The sequence below is a fragment of the Phacochoerus africanus genome, chromosome 2 (assembly GCF_016906955.1).
Source record: "Phacochoerus africanus isolate WHEZ1 chromosome 2, ROS_Pafr_v1, whole genome shotgun sequence".
In the NCBI taxonomy this organism is placed as follows: domain Eukaryota; kingdom Metazoa; phylum Chordata; class Mammalia; order Artiodactyla; family Suidae; genus Phacochoerus; species Phacochoerus africanus.
In genome coordinates this window covers 267913571-267926073 of record NC_062545.1, presented here as the reverse complement: position 1 = coordinate 267926073, position 12503 = coordinate 267913571, and the positions used below count along the sequence as shown (strand labels likewise).

Below are 12503 nucleotides of genomic sequence, written 5' to 3'. Positions count from 1 at the left end.
ACAGCCCTTCGCAGGCCTGCCTGGCTGGGAACCCCCCTTTTCTTCCTCCCACAGTGCATCTCTCGGAGTGTTTCTCAGAAGACACCTTGAGAGATGCCAGCCTGCCACCGAGATGACTTAGGCTGGCAGATGACGTAATTGGGCATAAAGTCTACTCTGGAGTAGCGTGGGAGACAGGTTCACTGAGTGGGTGAGGCTGGAGACAGGGTCACCTGCTAATGGTGATAGTTGCTGGCATCTATTGGCCAGAGATCTGGGCGAACACTGTCTCACGGAAACTTCTAACAGCCCCCTCAAGTAGGTCATACCATTATTGCATTTACAGATGAGGAAACTGAGGCTTGGATGATTACATTGAAGGGCTGGGTGGGGTTCGTTCTGAGACCATCTGACCTTAGAGGCCATCTCCTGAGCACCCAGCCATGCTGCCACCCCCACTGGAAGGGACGGAAATGGCCAGGTCAGAGGTGACTCGTGGCGAGGACTCCAGGCTAGAGAAAGAGGTCACCCAGAGCAGGGTGGCAAGAACAAAGGGAGCTGAGGGTGCTGGAGGGAAGTGGGGCAAGTGTGAGACAGTGGGGAGTTTGGTCGAGGGCAGCAGACTATGCACCTGTGGGCGGCCATGCTCATCCCGTTGGGTGGCATCCTGCCTGCGAGAGAGCCTCCAGCTGAAGAAGGGTCACCAGGCATGACTTGGCCTACACTCCTAATGCTGCAGAATCTGGGAAACCAGACCGTATTTCCACCCAGATGGGCTCTCAGTGTGCCCAGGAGGGACCCCAGTTCTCCACCAAGTCTGTCAGCCCGCTTCCCCCATCACCACTCTGGCAGGCTAGGGACGCCCAGGACCCCAGGAGTCAGGCGTAGGGAATGAGTTGTGAGGCGCTTTGCTATCCGGAGGATCACTGCAAGCGAGGGACGCCCAGGGTGCTGTCCAAGAGACACGTACTGGGAGCCACACATGTGAGTCGCACATGGAATATTGAATGTTTTACTATCGGCTTTTAAAAAGTAAAAGGATTAATTTTAATGATATACTTAACCGAAATATCCAAAATGTTTTCATTTCAACATATAATCAAAACGTTAGTGAGATAGTCGACATTCCTTTTTCAAACTAAGTCTCTGAAGGCTACTGCATGGGGGTCAGAGGGCTGGGGTGGATGTCGGGGGCTGCCTTTATGTGCGGCAGCTGTGACGCTGAAGTTCCACTCATAGCATATCTTCATTTGGACTCGACACATGTGGCCATTGGCTGCTGCAGTGGGCAGTGCAGGTCCGGATATTGTGGTGTCATGATGGACCTCCGTGAACCTCGAGGCTGAATGAGAGGAACGAGCTGGAAACTTCCTAGGATTTGCGGAGTGCCTGTGACCTTGGTGTAGTGTGGACTTCTATTCTCCTAACTCTGTCTACCCGCCTTCCCCACTGTCCAGGCATCTAGATGGGCAGGCTGTTGGCAGAACAAAGCTTAACTTTCAGAGTTCCCTGATGGCCTAGTGGTGAAGGATTTGGTGTTGTCCCTGCTGTGGCGCAGGTTCAATCCCTGGCCCAGGAACTGCATGCCACGAGTGCAGTCCCCCCCCCCAAAAAAAAACCCCTTAATTTTCAAGATAAAGGGTTTAAAGGACGAGCCAGGAGGTCTGTGCTCTTTTGGTTTTGATTCAAATCCTAAATTGAAAAGTCAAGCATTTCGTACAGGTTTTATTTGTTCCTCTAACATTTATTGAGCAGATTTCCTTTTTTTCCCAAGGTACAGGGATGAATCCCTCAAGGAAATGACCACTGGAAAGTTCACTGGGTGGGGCAGATACTGGGTGACACTGGGTGATGCGGGGGAGCACTGAAAGGCTGCATCTGACGTGGGCAGAGCCTTGAAGGCCAAGTAAATGTTTGCCAGGCAGGACAGGGCAGGGCAGGTCTTCCACCCGCTGGGCAGGCAGGAACAGGGATGGGAGCCTAGGGTCTGCGGGTGAGCACGGGTGAAGGGGGAGGGGGGCGGTCTGTGGGGCACGGCAGAGCCCAGCTGTGGAGGACTTGGAATGCCAGCCCCTGGCCTTGTGGACCTGTCACCCCAGGACAGGAGAGGGCAGCAGAGGTCTCGAGGCTGGGATGTGCAGGGTCACGTGGCAGTTTGGAAGCTCCCCCTCGGCCTGTGTGGAGAATGGCTGAGGCGATGGGGAGGCGCTTGCCGTGATCCAGGCCCGAGGCAGAGGACGTGATGGCTGAGGGAGCGGGAGGCGCAGAAGATGGCCCTCGGGTCTGGGTGACCAGACGCTTGGGGCCGTGTGTGGGATGCATCAAACCGTGTGTACTGATGTCTTAAGTTTCCACTTTAATGCAGCCACAGAGACTCCGTCCCACTCGCCCGCCGCCTCCCAAGATACAGCGCTCAAGGCCCGTGAGTAGCCGGTGGTCCTTCCCTCCCGCCTAACACTGCCTGAGCCGTTCTCCCTGCTGACTAAACCCGGGAGTCTGAACTCGGCTGCCTTGCAAAAGAAAACCGGGAAGTGGGTTTTTCAGCTTCCCTCTGTGTGGCATGTACCTGAACTTGCACATTCTGGGCTTCTCTCCTTTTTCTGAATCAGTTTGGCGACTCAGGTCAGAGCTGTAGGCAGTGGGGCCGCCGTGTGGTGTGTTGGCCGTGTGTGCATTGTTTGCGTGAATCTCCTAGGCTGAGCCATGTTTCTAACCTATCAGCTTGAAAGGCTCGCTGCAGCCCCTCTTCCTCACAAAGGAAGCAGAAGTCTGGCAGCAGGGGTCTCGTTCCCCCCAGGTCTTGGTTTAGGAATGCATTTGATGTCCCTTCCCGGGGGCAGAGGCTATGCCCAGAGAATATCCAGCCGACTCTGATGGGGACCAGCCTCCTCCCCTCCGGGCCTCCCATGGGGCCCTCCTCCCAAGTGACGCCCCAAGAAAGGGCAGAAAAGCAGGATGAGGTGTGAGAAGCCCACCAACCCCTGGCAATGGGTGGGCAAGGGGGAGAGACCCATCCGTGTTTGCTCAAGAGACATGCCCTGGGGAAATACCAGGTGTGGGTCCCATGTGCAAATCGGTGAAGTCATTGTTCTTGTGAGCTCACACTTTGGCTCTGCGGAGGCCTGATAACTTCAGCAGGTTCCTTTGAAGTAGGAAACTTGCCGGGACCTTTTATGAGGGCTGTTTACCAAGAGAAGACTTTGTTTCTTGTTCAGAGTGGCCACCACTCTTGCAGTCACACAAAACTGGTCCAGTTCCTGCCCACCTGCCGTCAGAGTTCCCAGCCCCTCCCCCGTCTTCATGGTCATGTCCAAATCCATCTTGAAGGGTGTGGCAGCTGAGGGGTGCAGGTGACTAGGCTGAGCTGTGTCTTTTTTGTTCTGTTTTGTTTATTTGAACCAAATCAATTTGAATTGGCCGGCACCAAACCGGAAGTAGTCGGGACACTCTCCAACTGTGTCTATTTTTAATCCTCTATGTACTCACCCAGCATCAGTTGGTGGCTGCTCTGAGTAGACCCTGGAAAGTTCTGTGGCACCCTTTCCCTTCCCTGCCGCGCATGGGGGTTGGAAGGGTGGGGTGGATGTTGGCAGGTGCCTTCACCTATGGCAGCCACGACACTGTCGTTCCAACCATGTGTGACAGAGCCATCCTGTGCCCCAATGAAACCATGGTCAGCACAGCTGTCAAGGGGCTAGACTGCTGCTGCTCGCTGTCATTGGAAGGAAGGCACAAACGGCAAAAAGAAACCACTTTGGGGAATAAGAAGTCAACCTCTGGGTCAAATCTTGTGTGATTTAGTGAGAATTTCAGTACAGTCATTACCAACATGGATTCCTGAATGCCAAAGCTGTGTGACTTTGGGCAAGTCCTGAAGCTCTCTGCGCCTTGCTCCTCTCTCTCTCTGATGTACCCTCATTCACGGAGGGTTTTTTGGCGAGAATGAATATGTATGACATTTGTAAAGCACCTAGCACAGTGCCTGGCACACAGTAGCAGTTCTTACTCTCAACTGATTTTTCAGTCTTACAACTTCTGCGGAATGACCCAGTTTCTTCGTAGCCATTATTCACCTAGGATATTCATAGTCAGCAAATCATTCTTGGTCACATCATCGCAGTCGAGGCTCACAGTAACTCTGTGAAGCAGGCAGCGTCCCACCTGTTTTAGAGGTGAGAGAACTGATGCTCAGGAACCAGGTAACCCAAGTCCCACAGCTCTCCAAAGGGGTCATCAGACTCTAGAACCCGTGGTCTTTCCTGCACACCAATCTCCCTGGACCCTCCACCTCCATTTCCACGGGGTCTAGCTTGGTGCAGAATACCCAGGCAGAGCCTTCAGCTGAGAGCAAATTTATCAGCAGCCAGCTGGGCTTCCCATAGAATCTCTATGCAGTACTAGATTCTGGCAAGGATGCAGAGGTGAGGAGAACTGGCGTTTTTTGAGCACCTTTTATGTGCCTAGGACTGTGCTCCTTTGTCCTTAAAACGGGCTAGAGGAGCAGATGCTATTTTCCCAACTGGCAGCCGAGACCGCAGAGATGGCGTGAGGCCTGCTGGCCTTTGCGTCCAGCCCTGCCTCTCTGCCCTGCCTCTCTGCCCTGCCTCCCCGCCACTCTGCACCAAGCAGCCTCTCCCAAGCCAAAGTCATCCAGTGGATAGCTCTCAGAAGTCCCTGGAGAGACCCAGGATCCAAGGCAGGCAGGGAGTCTCTTAGAAAGCATGACCCGGGGCAGGGCTGCTCCCCTTGGAAGGCTTGGGCCCTGGAGACAGCTACCGTGGGCTCCACTTTGTCTCGCCAGTGAGGGGAATCATACAGATGGGAGGGTGAGGGCGGCTGGAGTACAGCCACTTCCACTGGTGACTGAGGACTTGGCAAGGCAAATATTGTCCTGAGCAAAGCCTGAGGATGAGTCGCTGCTGCCTACGCCGCTGCACTGCTGCAAGAGGTGACCAGCCCAGCACTTGGGGCTGCACCCCCTTGGGTTATGGCATGCTGAAGAGGCAGGATACCTGGCAAAACCACTTCTCCTGGGCCTGAAGTCAGCGAGGCCTGTCCTGGTTTGAGTCCCAGCTTGGCCACTTCTTGGCTGTGTGACCTCGGGTCAGACGTATCCCTTCTCTGAGCCTTAGTTTCATCATCTATAAAATGGGTTTAGCAATACCTACCTGATGGGGTGACGAGGTCATATGTGTGTAGTGCCCAGCACAGTCCCTGGCAAGCAGTGGGTACAGATATCCGAGTTCTGCCCATCCAGACACCCTCTGCCAGGCAGGGTCACTGTGGGACTAATTTGGGAGCCCTAGAAGTTTTATGCTTTCGGGGCCTCGCATTCCCTGGTGCCCCAGGGTCTGTTTACTCCGAGCGCACTCATGCACGTATTTGCAGTGGGCACCAGTGCGCACTAGGGGTGAACCAGGGAGACATGGCTCATGGAGCCCCTCAAGGGCCTCAGAAAAGACGGCCCGACAGGCTCCCATGTCCAAAGCCACTGGCCCCTAACCCGGCTTCACCAGGTCACTTGGCTGCGGATGTTCTGGGCAGGAGTGTGGCCATCTGCACCCCCTCCGGGGGGGAGGCGCTGGGGGCTGGTCATTCAGCCTTTCTGGAAGGAGCTTTGTACCCCGGCACCTGTGGCCGGAGTTCAGATGTGACCAGAGGATTTAGGTTTTCTTTTGAAAAAGGAGAAAAAGGCAAGAGCAGAAGAAAGCCTTGCCAGTGTCTGGTGGACTCAGGGGAGTGGGCTGGGGCGAGCAGGGGAGAGGCAGGCTGTGGTCGGCCGCATGCGAAGCGCTTTATAAGCTCTGTATTTATTATTTCTTGCTCACCATTAAAATCAAATGTACTCGGTGCTTTTGTATTCAATACACATTTAACCCTGCCGACTTAGATTTCTCAGGTTTTAAATCCGGTGGGGAATTGGCTGGTTTCCCAACTTTCCCCTCAAGTCCCCCTTGAACAGAGCTCCAAATCCCTGTTTAGCATTTTCTCCCCGGCGCTGCTGGGATCCCAGCCCTGGTGGGGCCAGTCGCTGTTGTGTGTGCCTGTGGTTTCTTCCCTCATCCCCAGCCCCCACCTTTCCTGAGCACCCCAGAAAGATGGATGTGATCGCTGAAATATGACGGGCCAGTTGTCTGCATCGTCTTGTGATTCGGGCTTAATTAAACCGTTTTGTCTCTGTGTATCTGTGCCTGGTTGCGGCTCTAGCTGTATGTCTGTGGCTCTGTGTGTGTGTGTGAGAGAGAGAGAGAGAGAGAGATTCAAGCACGTGCCTTCTCCTCCTGTGCATGCCTCTGTGAGTGTGTTTTGTGAGACTGTGGGTATGTTGGCATCTTGAGGCCTCTCCGTGTCTCTGGGTGGTTGTCTGTCCATGCGTCTAATTTTGTGTCTGCTTTGTCCACACCAATCAGATGTGTGTGACGCTGGGTGTGTCTGCAGCTGCGCGGGTGACCATCTCTGGTCTCCCCCCCACCCCACCCCCCCGTGCCTTTCCTCTCCCCCCCCCCCCACCGCCTTCACTGCCTCCCTCCCCCTCCAGCCCCTCCCTCTCCCTGCTCTGTCTGGTTTATCATCCCTAATGAAGCAGTCTTCTCCATCGATCCTGCTGATTGCCAACCCATTCCTTTTGTTTGTTGGCGCTGAGCCATTCAGCGGCACTCTGACAGCTCAGCTCGTCTAATTAGCTCTGTTGTTCTTTTTCCCCATGTTTCACCACGTTGCAAGTTCAGTTGAAGTTGCCACAAACTTAATCCCCCCATTTCAGCCACAAGTTCACATTCCTAACCCGCCTCTATTGTACCAAGGAGCAGCTGTGGGCGAGGACAGGCTGACGGGCCTTAATGTCTGACCTTCCCGAAGCCCCTACCCAGGACCTCTGTGGGGGCAGGTGGGGGGACAGGGCCATGCTGCCCCAAGGGCACACCCCCTTTGTGGTGCGAAGTCGGGTGCAAACCAGGTGATCCTGTTTACCAGCTGCGAGAGGAGTGTGGCTCTGGGCTGGGAAACCAGTTCAGGGTTAGCACAGGCGGGGGAATAGAGACACTCATTTATTCAGCAAAGGGTGGCTGGCTGTCCGCTTTGTGGCAGGCCATGTTCTAATAGCAATGATGATAATAGCAACATTATTATACACTCCTTAGATTCCAAGCAGCAACCTTCATTTGTTTCTAAAAACCTTGCTGAGGGATCACTATAAGCAGCACTGAGCAGGGTGCCAGACAAGGGTAAGACCATCACAAATCCCATCTTCTCGTTCAGAGGCACCCCCACCCCAGCCCACCCCCATCTTTCTTTTGTTATGGATAAGGACAGAGAAGCAAGATGCGTGTTTATGGAGCCCCCACTGTGTGCAGACCCTGTGCGGGTGCTTTCCCTACCTCACCGTGTTGGACCCTCACGGTCATTCCGCCAAAGACAGAGAGTTTGGTGGGATGCACTTGGCTTTGACCACACCTCTCATTTGCCAAACTGGGCTGAGATCAGACTGGCCACTCCATGCGGAAAAACTTCGGTTAGATCGGCTGTGCGGAGACCTGCGGGCTTGATGAGATTCTATAGAGACTTGCCTTTCATGCAGCCAACTTCTGTAGTGTGTTCAGCAGCCATTGTGCTGTGTCACCCACCACCGCAGGGTTGGGGGAGGGGGTGGCCTGTGTGGACTCTCCTTCCCCGTCTTGTGCGCTGACCTCAGCAACTGCACCGTCTCCTGCCGTGGTCCCTCACCTGCAGAGCGAGAGCAGCCTCTCATGCTGGGTATTTTTACTGGCCACAAAATTCGCAGATAGGCTTTCTCCCCTTTCTCCAGCCCCTTTCCGGCGTTGTTCAGAGAAGACGGTGCCGTATTTAAAGCCGAGTAATGTTCACTGGACCAAATGAGTATTCTTAGCCTAACTCTCATCACGGCCCTGGCGGGAGAGGAGGGAGTCTTTGCATAGGGTCCCTGGTCTTGGCTTTCAGAGGCTGCAGGTCAGGAAACAAAACACAGAAAACCACCTTCTCGCTGCAGCCTGGCTGTGGATTGGGAAGCTGTGTACTTCACTCTCAAATACACCCACCTCCGACCCTCGGGCCAGGTCCACGCGGCGAGTGCAGTAGCCACACGGGCTGTGTGACTTTCAGGCTGAGCCCTGCTCAGAAGGACTGGACAGGGATGTCTGGGGCAGCAGAAGGAGGATTGTTTGAGGGTTTTTGTGGTTTTCTATTTTGTTTTAATTGTTTAAATTAAAGTATAGTTGATTTACAGTGTTGTATCAATTTCTGCTATATAGCAAAGTGACCCAGTCATATATATATATATACATATACACACACACACACATTCTTTTTCTCATATTATCTTCCATCACGGTCTATCTCAAGGGATTGGATATAGTTTCCTGTGCTGTACAGTAGGAAGAAGGAAGATTGTTATTGGCCTTCTAATGCTGTTAGTGTTTGCTATACACGGGGGTGGGGGAGAATAAGCATCCTGTAATTCAGTTGTAAAAGGAACAAAATAAGCACATGTACCCTAAAAACAAGGTCTGAGTGAAACCTCTCCGTTCCACCAAATCGGTTTCCCGGTGCCAGGAGGCAAGCAGGACTTGGCATTAGTGAAGACCTCTTTGTTCCAGGTCCCGCACGGACAGTATCTCACTGAACCCCCATGGGCAGCCCCGCGAGGAGGCAGGTGGAACCATCCCCCAGCTGCAGATAAGGAAACCCAGCCCGTCAGAAGAGCCTTGCCCATGAGTAGGCCACGAATTCTAGTTCCCGTGTCAGGCGGAATTCAAAGGCCACATCTCCATGATAAGCAGAGCCTTTGAGCCTATACTGTGGCAGTCCCTCAGCATTTGTTTCAGGGCCTCTTCTCTGCATCTCGAGACTGTCCCTTTATGGCTCTTCCAACTCAGCCCTGTGCCCATTCTAGGTGCGCCCTCCTCGGCCGCATGTCGTAAAGAGACCGAAGAGCAACATCACGGTGGAAGGCCGGAGGACGTCCGTCTCGAGCCCCGAACAGTGAGTACCCCGCTGCTCCCCTCCCCTCTGTCTGCCGGAGCCCACGCGGCAGCCCAGCCTTTGAAAGTCTTCCCTGAGCCCCAGGCGGGTCTTTCGCAAAGAGGTCAGTTGGGGAGCAGGGCTTGATCTTCAGTGTCCATTGTGCTGGCAGTTGGCACTCCAGCGGGAGGCTCCCCAGAGGCCAGGGAGCTGGACCCCCCGGGCTGGGTTTTGAGTGATGACACCCAGGCAGTACTCAGACAAGCTCAGAGAAAGGTTCCGGGCCCTTTTCAGGAGGGTGAGCGGGAGTTAGGAACCCGGGTGAGCGGGAGTTAGGAACCCGGGTGAGGGGGCAGCCTATTTAACGAGAGCTCCCACCTTCCTGGGTCTGGGCTGCTGGAGGTCTCCAGAGCTCGGTTGCCACACAGAACTGTCTTCATCCACTGCCCCATCCCCCCAGCACCTTTGCTCACCTGTGCCTCAGCTTTTAGTTTATAATGATTGCTTTCCTGCCTCCCCTTGGGACCAGAGTTCCTCGGGGCAGGGCCTGGCTTAGAGCCACTCGCTGGGTATATGAGGCGAGTGATGAGGCAGGTGGACAAACTGTGGAGAAACTGAGCTGTCTCTGTGCGGGGGCGGCGGCAGCGGGGGGGTGTGGGGGGGGCCTTAAAGCAGCACACAGCCCTGACTCCAGAGCTGTCTCCCATCCTAGGGATGCAGAGCGTCCGTCCCCAAGGCACACGGCCCATGGGCTCTGCCCAGATAACCCAGAAGCTGCACACTGGCCTCCCGTGAGGCCTTGAAAAAAGAACATGAATCCATCAAGGTCTAGGGTTGTTGGGGGAACCAAAAAAATTGCCCCTGGGACCCTGACATCCCTTGGGTGAAGAGGGGAATGCTTCTTGTGTCCACCCCATTTTCAGGGAAGTTCTCAGGGAAAGAAGTTAAGGAAAGGGGCAGGTCCTAGCCAGAAAAAGAGCCCAAAGGAAGAAGTGATTCCCAGTTGTCAGGCTGTGGCCTGACTCGGCTTATGGTCCATTTCAGCCTCCCAGGATGCCCGCTGACAGTGTGGTACCACTGAGACTGTTGCGTCATTGCAGAACCAGCCTGGGCAGTTCTCAAGCCTGTGTGTGTCTGTGTGTCTCTGTGTCCTGAGAGATGCTTGGTGATGCAGAATTTGGAGAGAGGGCTGCCGAACTCGGGTGTCGGTTTAACTTTTGCTCTGCACGATAGGACCGGGGGACTGGTGTAACTCTTTCCCTGGCATGGATTATGATTGCCCCCTTGTGGAGAAAATGCCACATGGCTTCAGAGGGCCTCAGATCCCAAAGATTGCTCCTCAGGGGGATGAAATCAGTCACTCTTCTTTACAGCCACCTCTTTAAAACTGGACGACGGGTTTTAGACACTGTGCTGGCACACAGGGTCATGGGCCTGTAGATATTGAAATGCAAATCCAGGTCATCTTTGCATCGCCCCCCAGACACCCCGGGCCAACAACACTTCCCCGTCTCCAGAAGCGCGTCACCCGTGTGGTGGCCGGGGTCCCGATTAGAGAGCTTGGGCTTCCTCACCACCTTTACTTACACTGTTGCTTTTCTAGCCCAGTGCTAGCAGGTCGCATCTTCGGTGTATGCAACGAGCCTGTGTCTGGCAACCCCATCATTCTGGTGATTACCAGAACTGTCAGTGCCACTTTTTGTGGAGTTGTTGTTGTTGTTGTCATTTTTGCAGTACGCCTTGTTTTAGATTTCTTTTCGGGAAACAGTTGGGGTTAAAATGAACCAGTGGGGCCGGGGGCAGGGGGGAGGACTAGTCTAGTGAGCTGGCAAACCGGCAGCGCTAGAAAACAAATGACGGGTTCTCTGCGATCACATGTAACAGTGACCCAGGTCCCCCAGGAGACAGGGCCGTATATTTTAGGTCTTCATTCTGAGAGTTCTGTTCATATTTTTTAATGTGGGGGGCAGGGCCGTTCTCCTGTAACACCCGTGACATTTCTGGTGCAACCCGGGTATTTTCCAGCGTCTCTTCCCAGGCTGCCTTCTCTCCGCACACACACCCCCCCCCCCCCCGTTGTGCTCCTCCACTTCCAAATGCCATGTCACAACAGCACTTGAATGTGTTTTTCTCAACTGTCATCAGCTCCAGCTGGCAAGACCAACTTCTTGAAACACAGGAAGCATCCAGCGGAAAATATTTTAATAAAACAGACTCCTCATAAAATATTGTTTTGGGGAGGGGGGAGAAACCAGCCCCACCAATCTGTCAGCACTGCGTTGGGAGACACGAGAAGACAAGCCAGCGGACGGAGCCTCATCCTAATGGGCCTCCGTTGCCCATGGTTTGGGGTTGGGCACACGGACTCGGGGCCCGGCCCTTTAATCTGGACTGGACTTTCTTGAATCATGGATCTTTGTCTCCACTGGGAATGTCAAAGTGCATCAGAAACTGAGAGGATTGGGGCAGCAGAAAGAGATGGAGGATATTTGAAGTTGAGGAAAAGATTCGGTCTTCTTCCTGACTTCTTGCCCCAACCCTCACTTCCAAAAAGCACATTAAATAATTAACTTTGTGGACAGCAAGATGGAGCTGATTAAGACTGAGATGGTCGCCACAGCCTCCAGCTCCAGCTCAGCATCTCAGCGCCTGGGATTCGTCCAGACCTGGTAGCACCACAGGCAGCTCTCTGGCCAGTCCATCCGTCGAAGTCTGCTTCTTCCTTTAGAGTCCACGTCCATCTGTCCCTTCTCACATCCCTTCATTCAGCGAACGCCTTCAAAAAACCTCCTAGCTATGAGCGTCATAGGATTTCTAAAAGAGGCCCTAAGGAGAATCCCAGTGCTGAGTTTTGTTTGCTTGCATCTTCCCAAAATAAAATTTTTCCTGTCAAATTTTCTTTCCAATCAAAGGTGGGTGTCTAGCCCCATAAACCCATTTGATGGCAATTGGAAAAGAAGATTTCCGTGGAGAACATTCCCTCTGTTTTTCAATTAACATTAGCTAATTACTATTCAGTGACCGTTTCTCCTCGAGAAGTATCAGCTACCATCGTTATTATTCAAAATGGGGCTGATGGTGTGCCCCGAGGATCCCCTAGGATAAGAGGGTTAGGAGAGGTCAGACAGCATGGGCTGGGGGTCAGAGGCCAGGTCATCACGGCAAGGACAGTGGAGCATTTCTGGTGCGCAGACCCCCTTAGGCTGGAATCCATTTCCCCTTCCACAGAGTGGGAACTCAGGCTCGGAAAATGTATTAACCAGTGTTCCAGGGTCATCCAGTCAGAGAGTGGCAGGGCCAGGACTTCAAATGCTGCTCAGTTTCATTCTCTCAATGACACTCTGCTGTCCACAGGGGTCCGTTGTCAGCCTGGCTCTGCCCAGAGAGACAGCTCCATGGCCCAAGGTGACTGGCTCCGCATGTCTCCTTCCTCTCGGGCTCCCTCTAGTTGGGAACCGGAACTGTCCAGTCCCCTTCCGGCCGGGGAAGCAGTGTTCACTGGGGCCAGAGGGTTTCTATCTGAGAAGGAAAGAGAAGTAACATTTACT

At 53.8% G+C, this 12503-nt stretch overlaps 1 protein-coding gene across 10 annotated transcripts in view; it reads left to right on the top strand.

Annotated features, from left to right (window-relative positions):
- Positions 1-12503, top strand: part of DENND1A (DENN domain containing 1A) — a 518366-nt gene that overhangs the window by 488188 nt on the left and 17675 nt on the right. For 5 of the 10 annotated variants that reach the window (XM_047768359.1, XM_047768356.1, XM_047768358.1 and 2 more), the window contains 2 exons: positions 2345-2401; positions 8888-8976. In XM_047768359.1, coding sequence (XP_047624315.1) covers positions 2345-2401; positions 8888-8976 — 146 coding nt within the window. The other 5 variants (XM_047768362.1, XM_047768357.1, XM_047768364.1 and 2 more) reach the window with 4 other exon arrangements.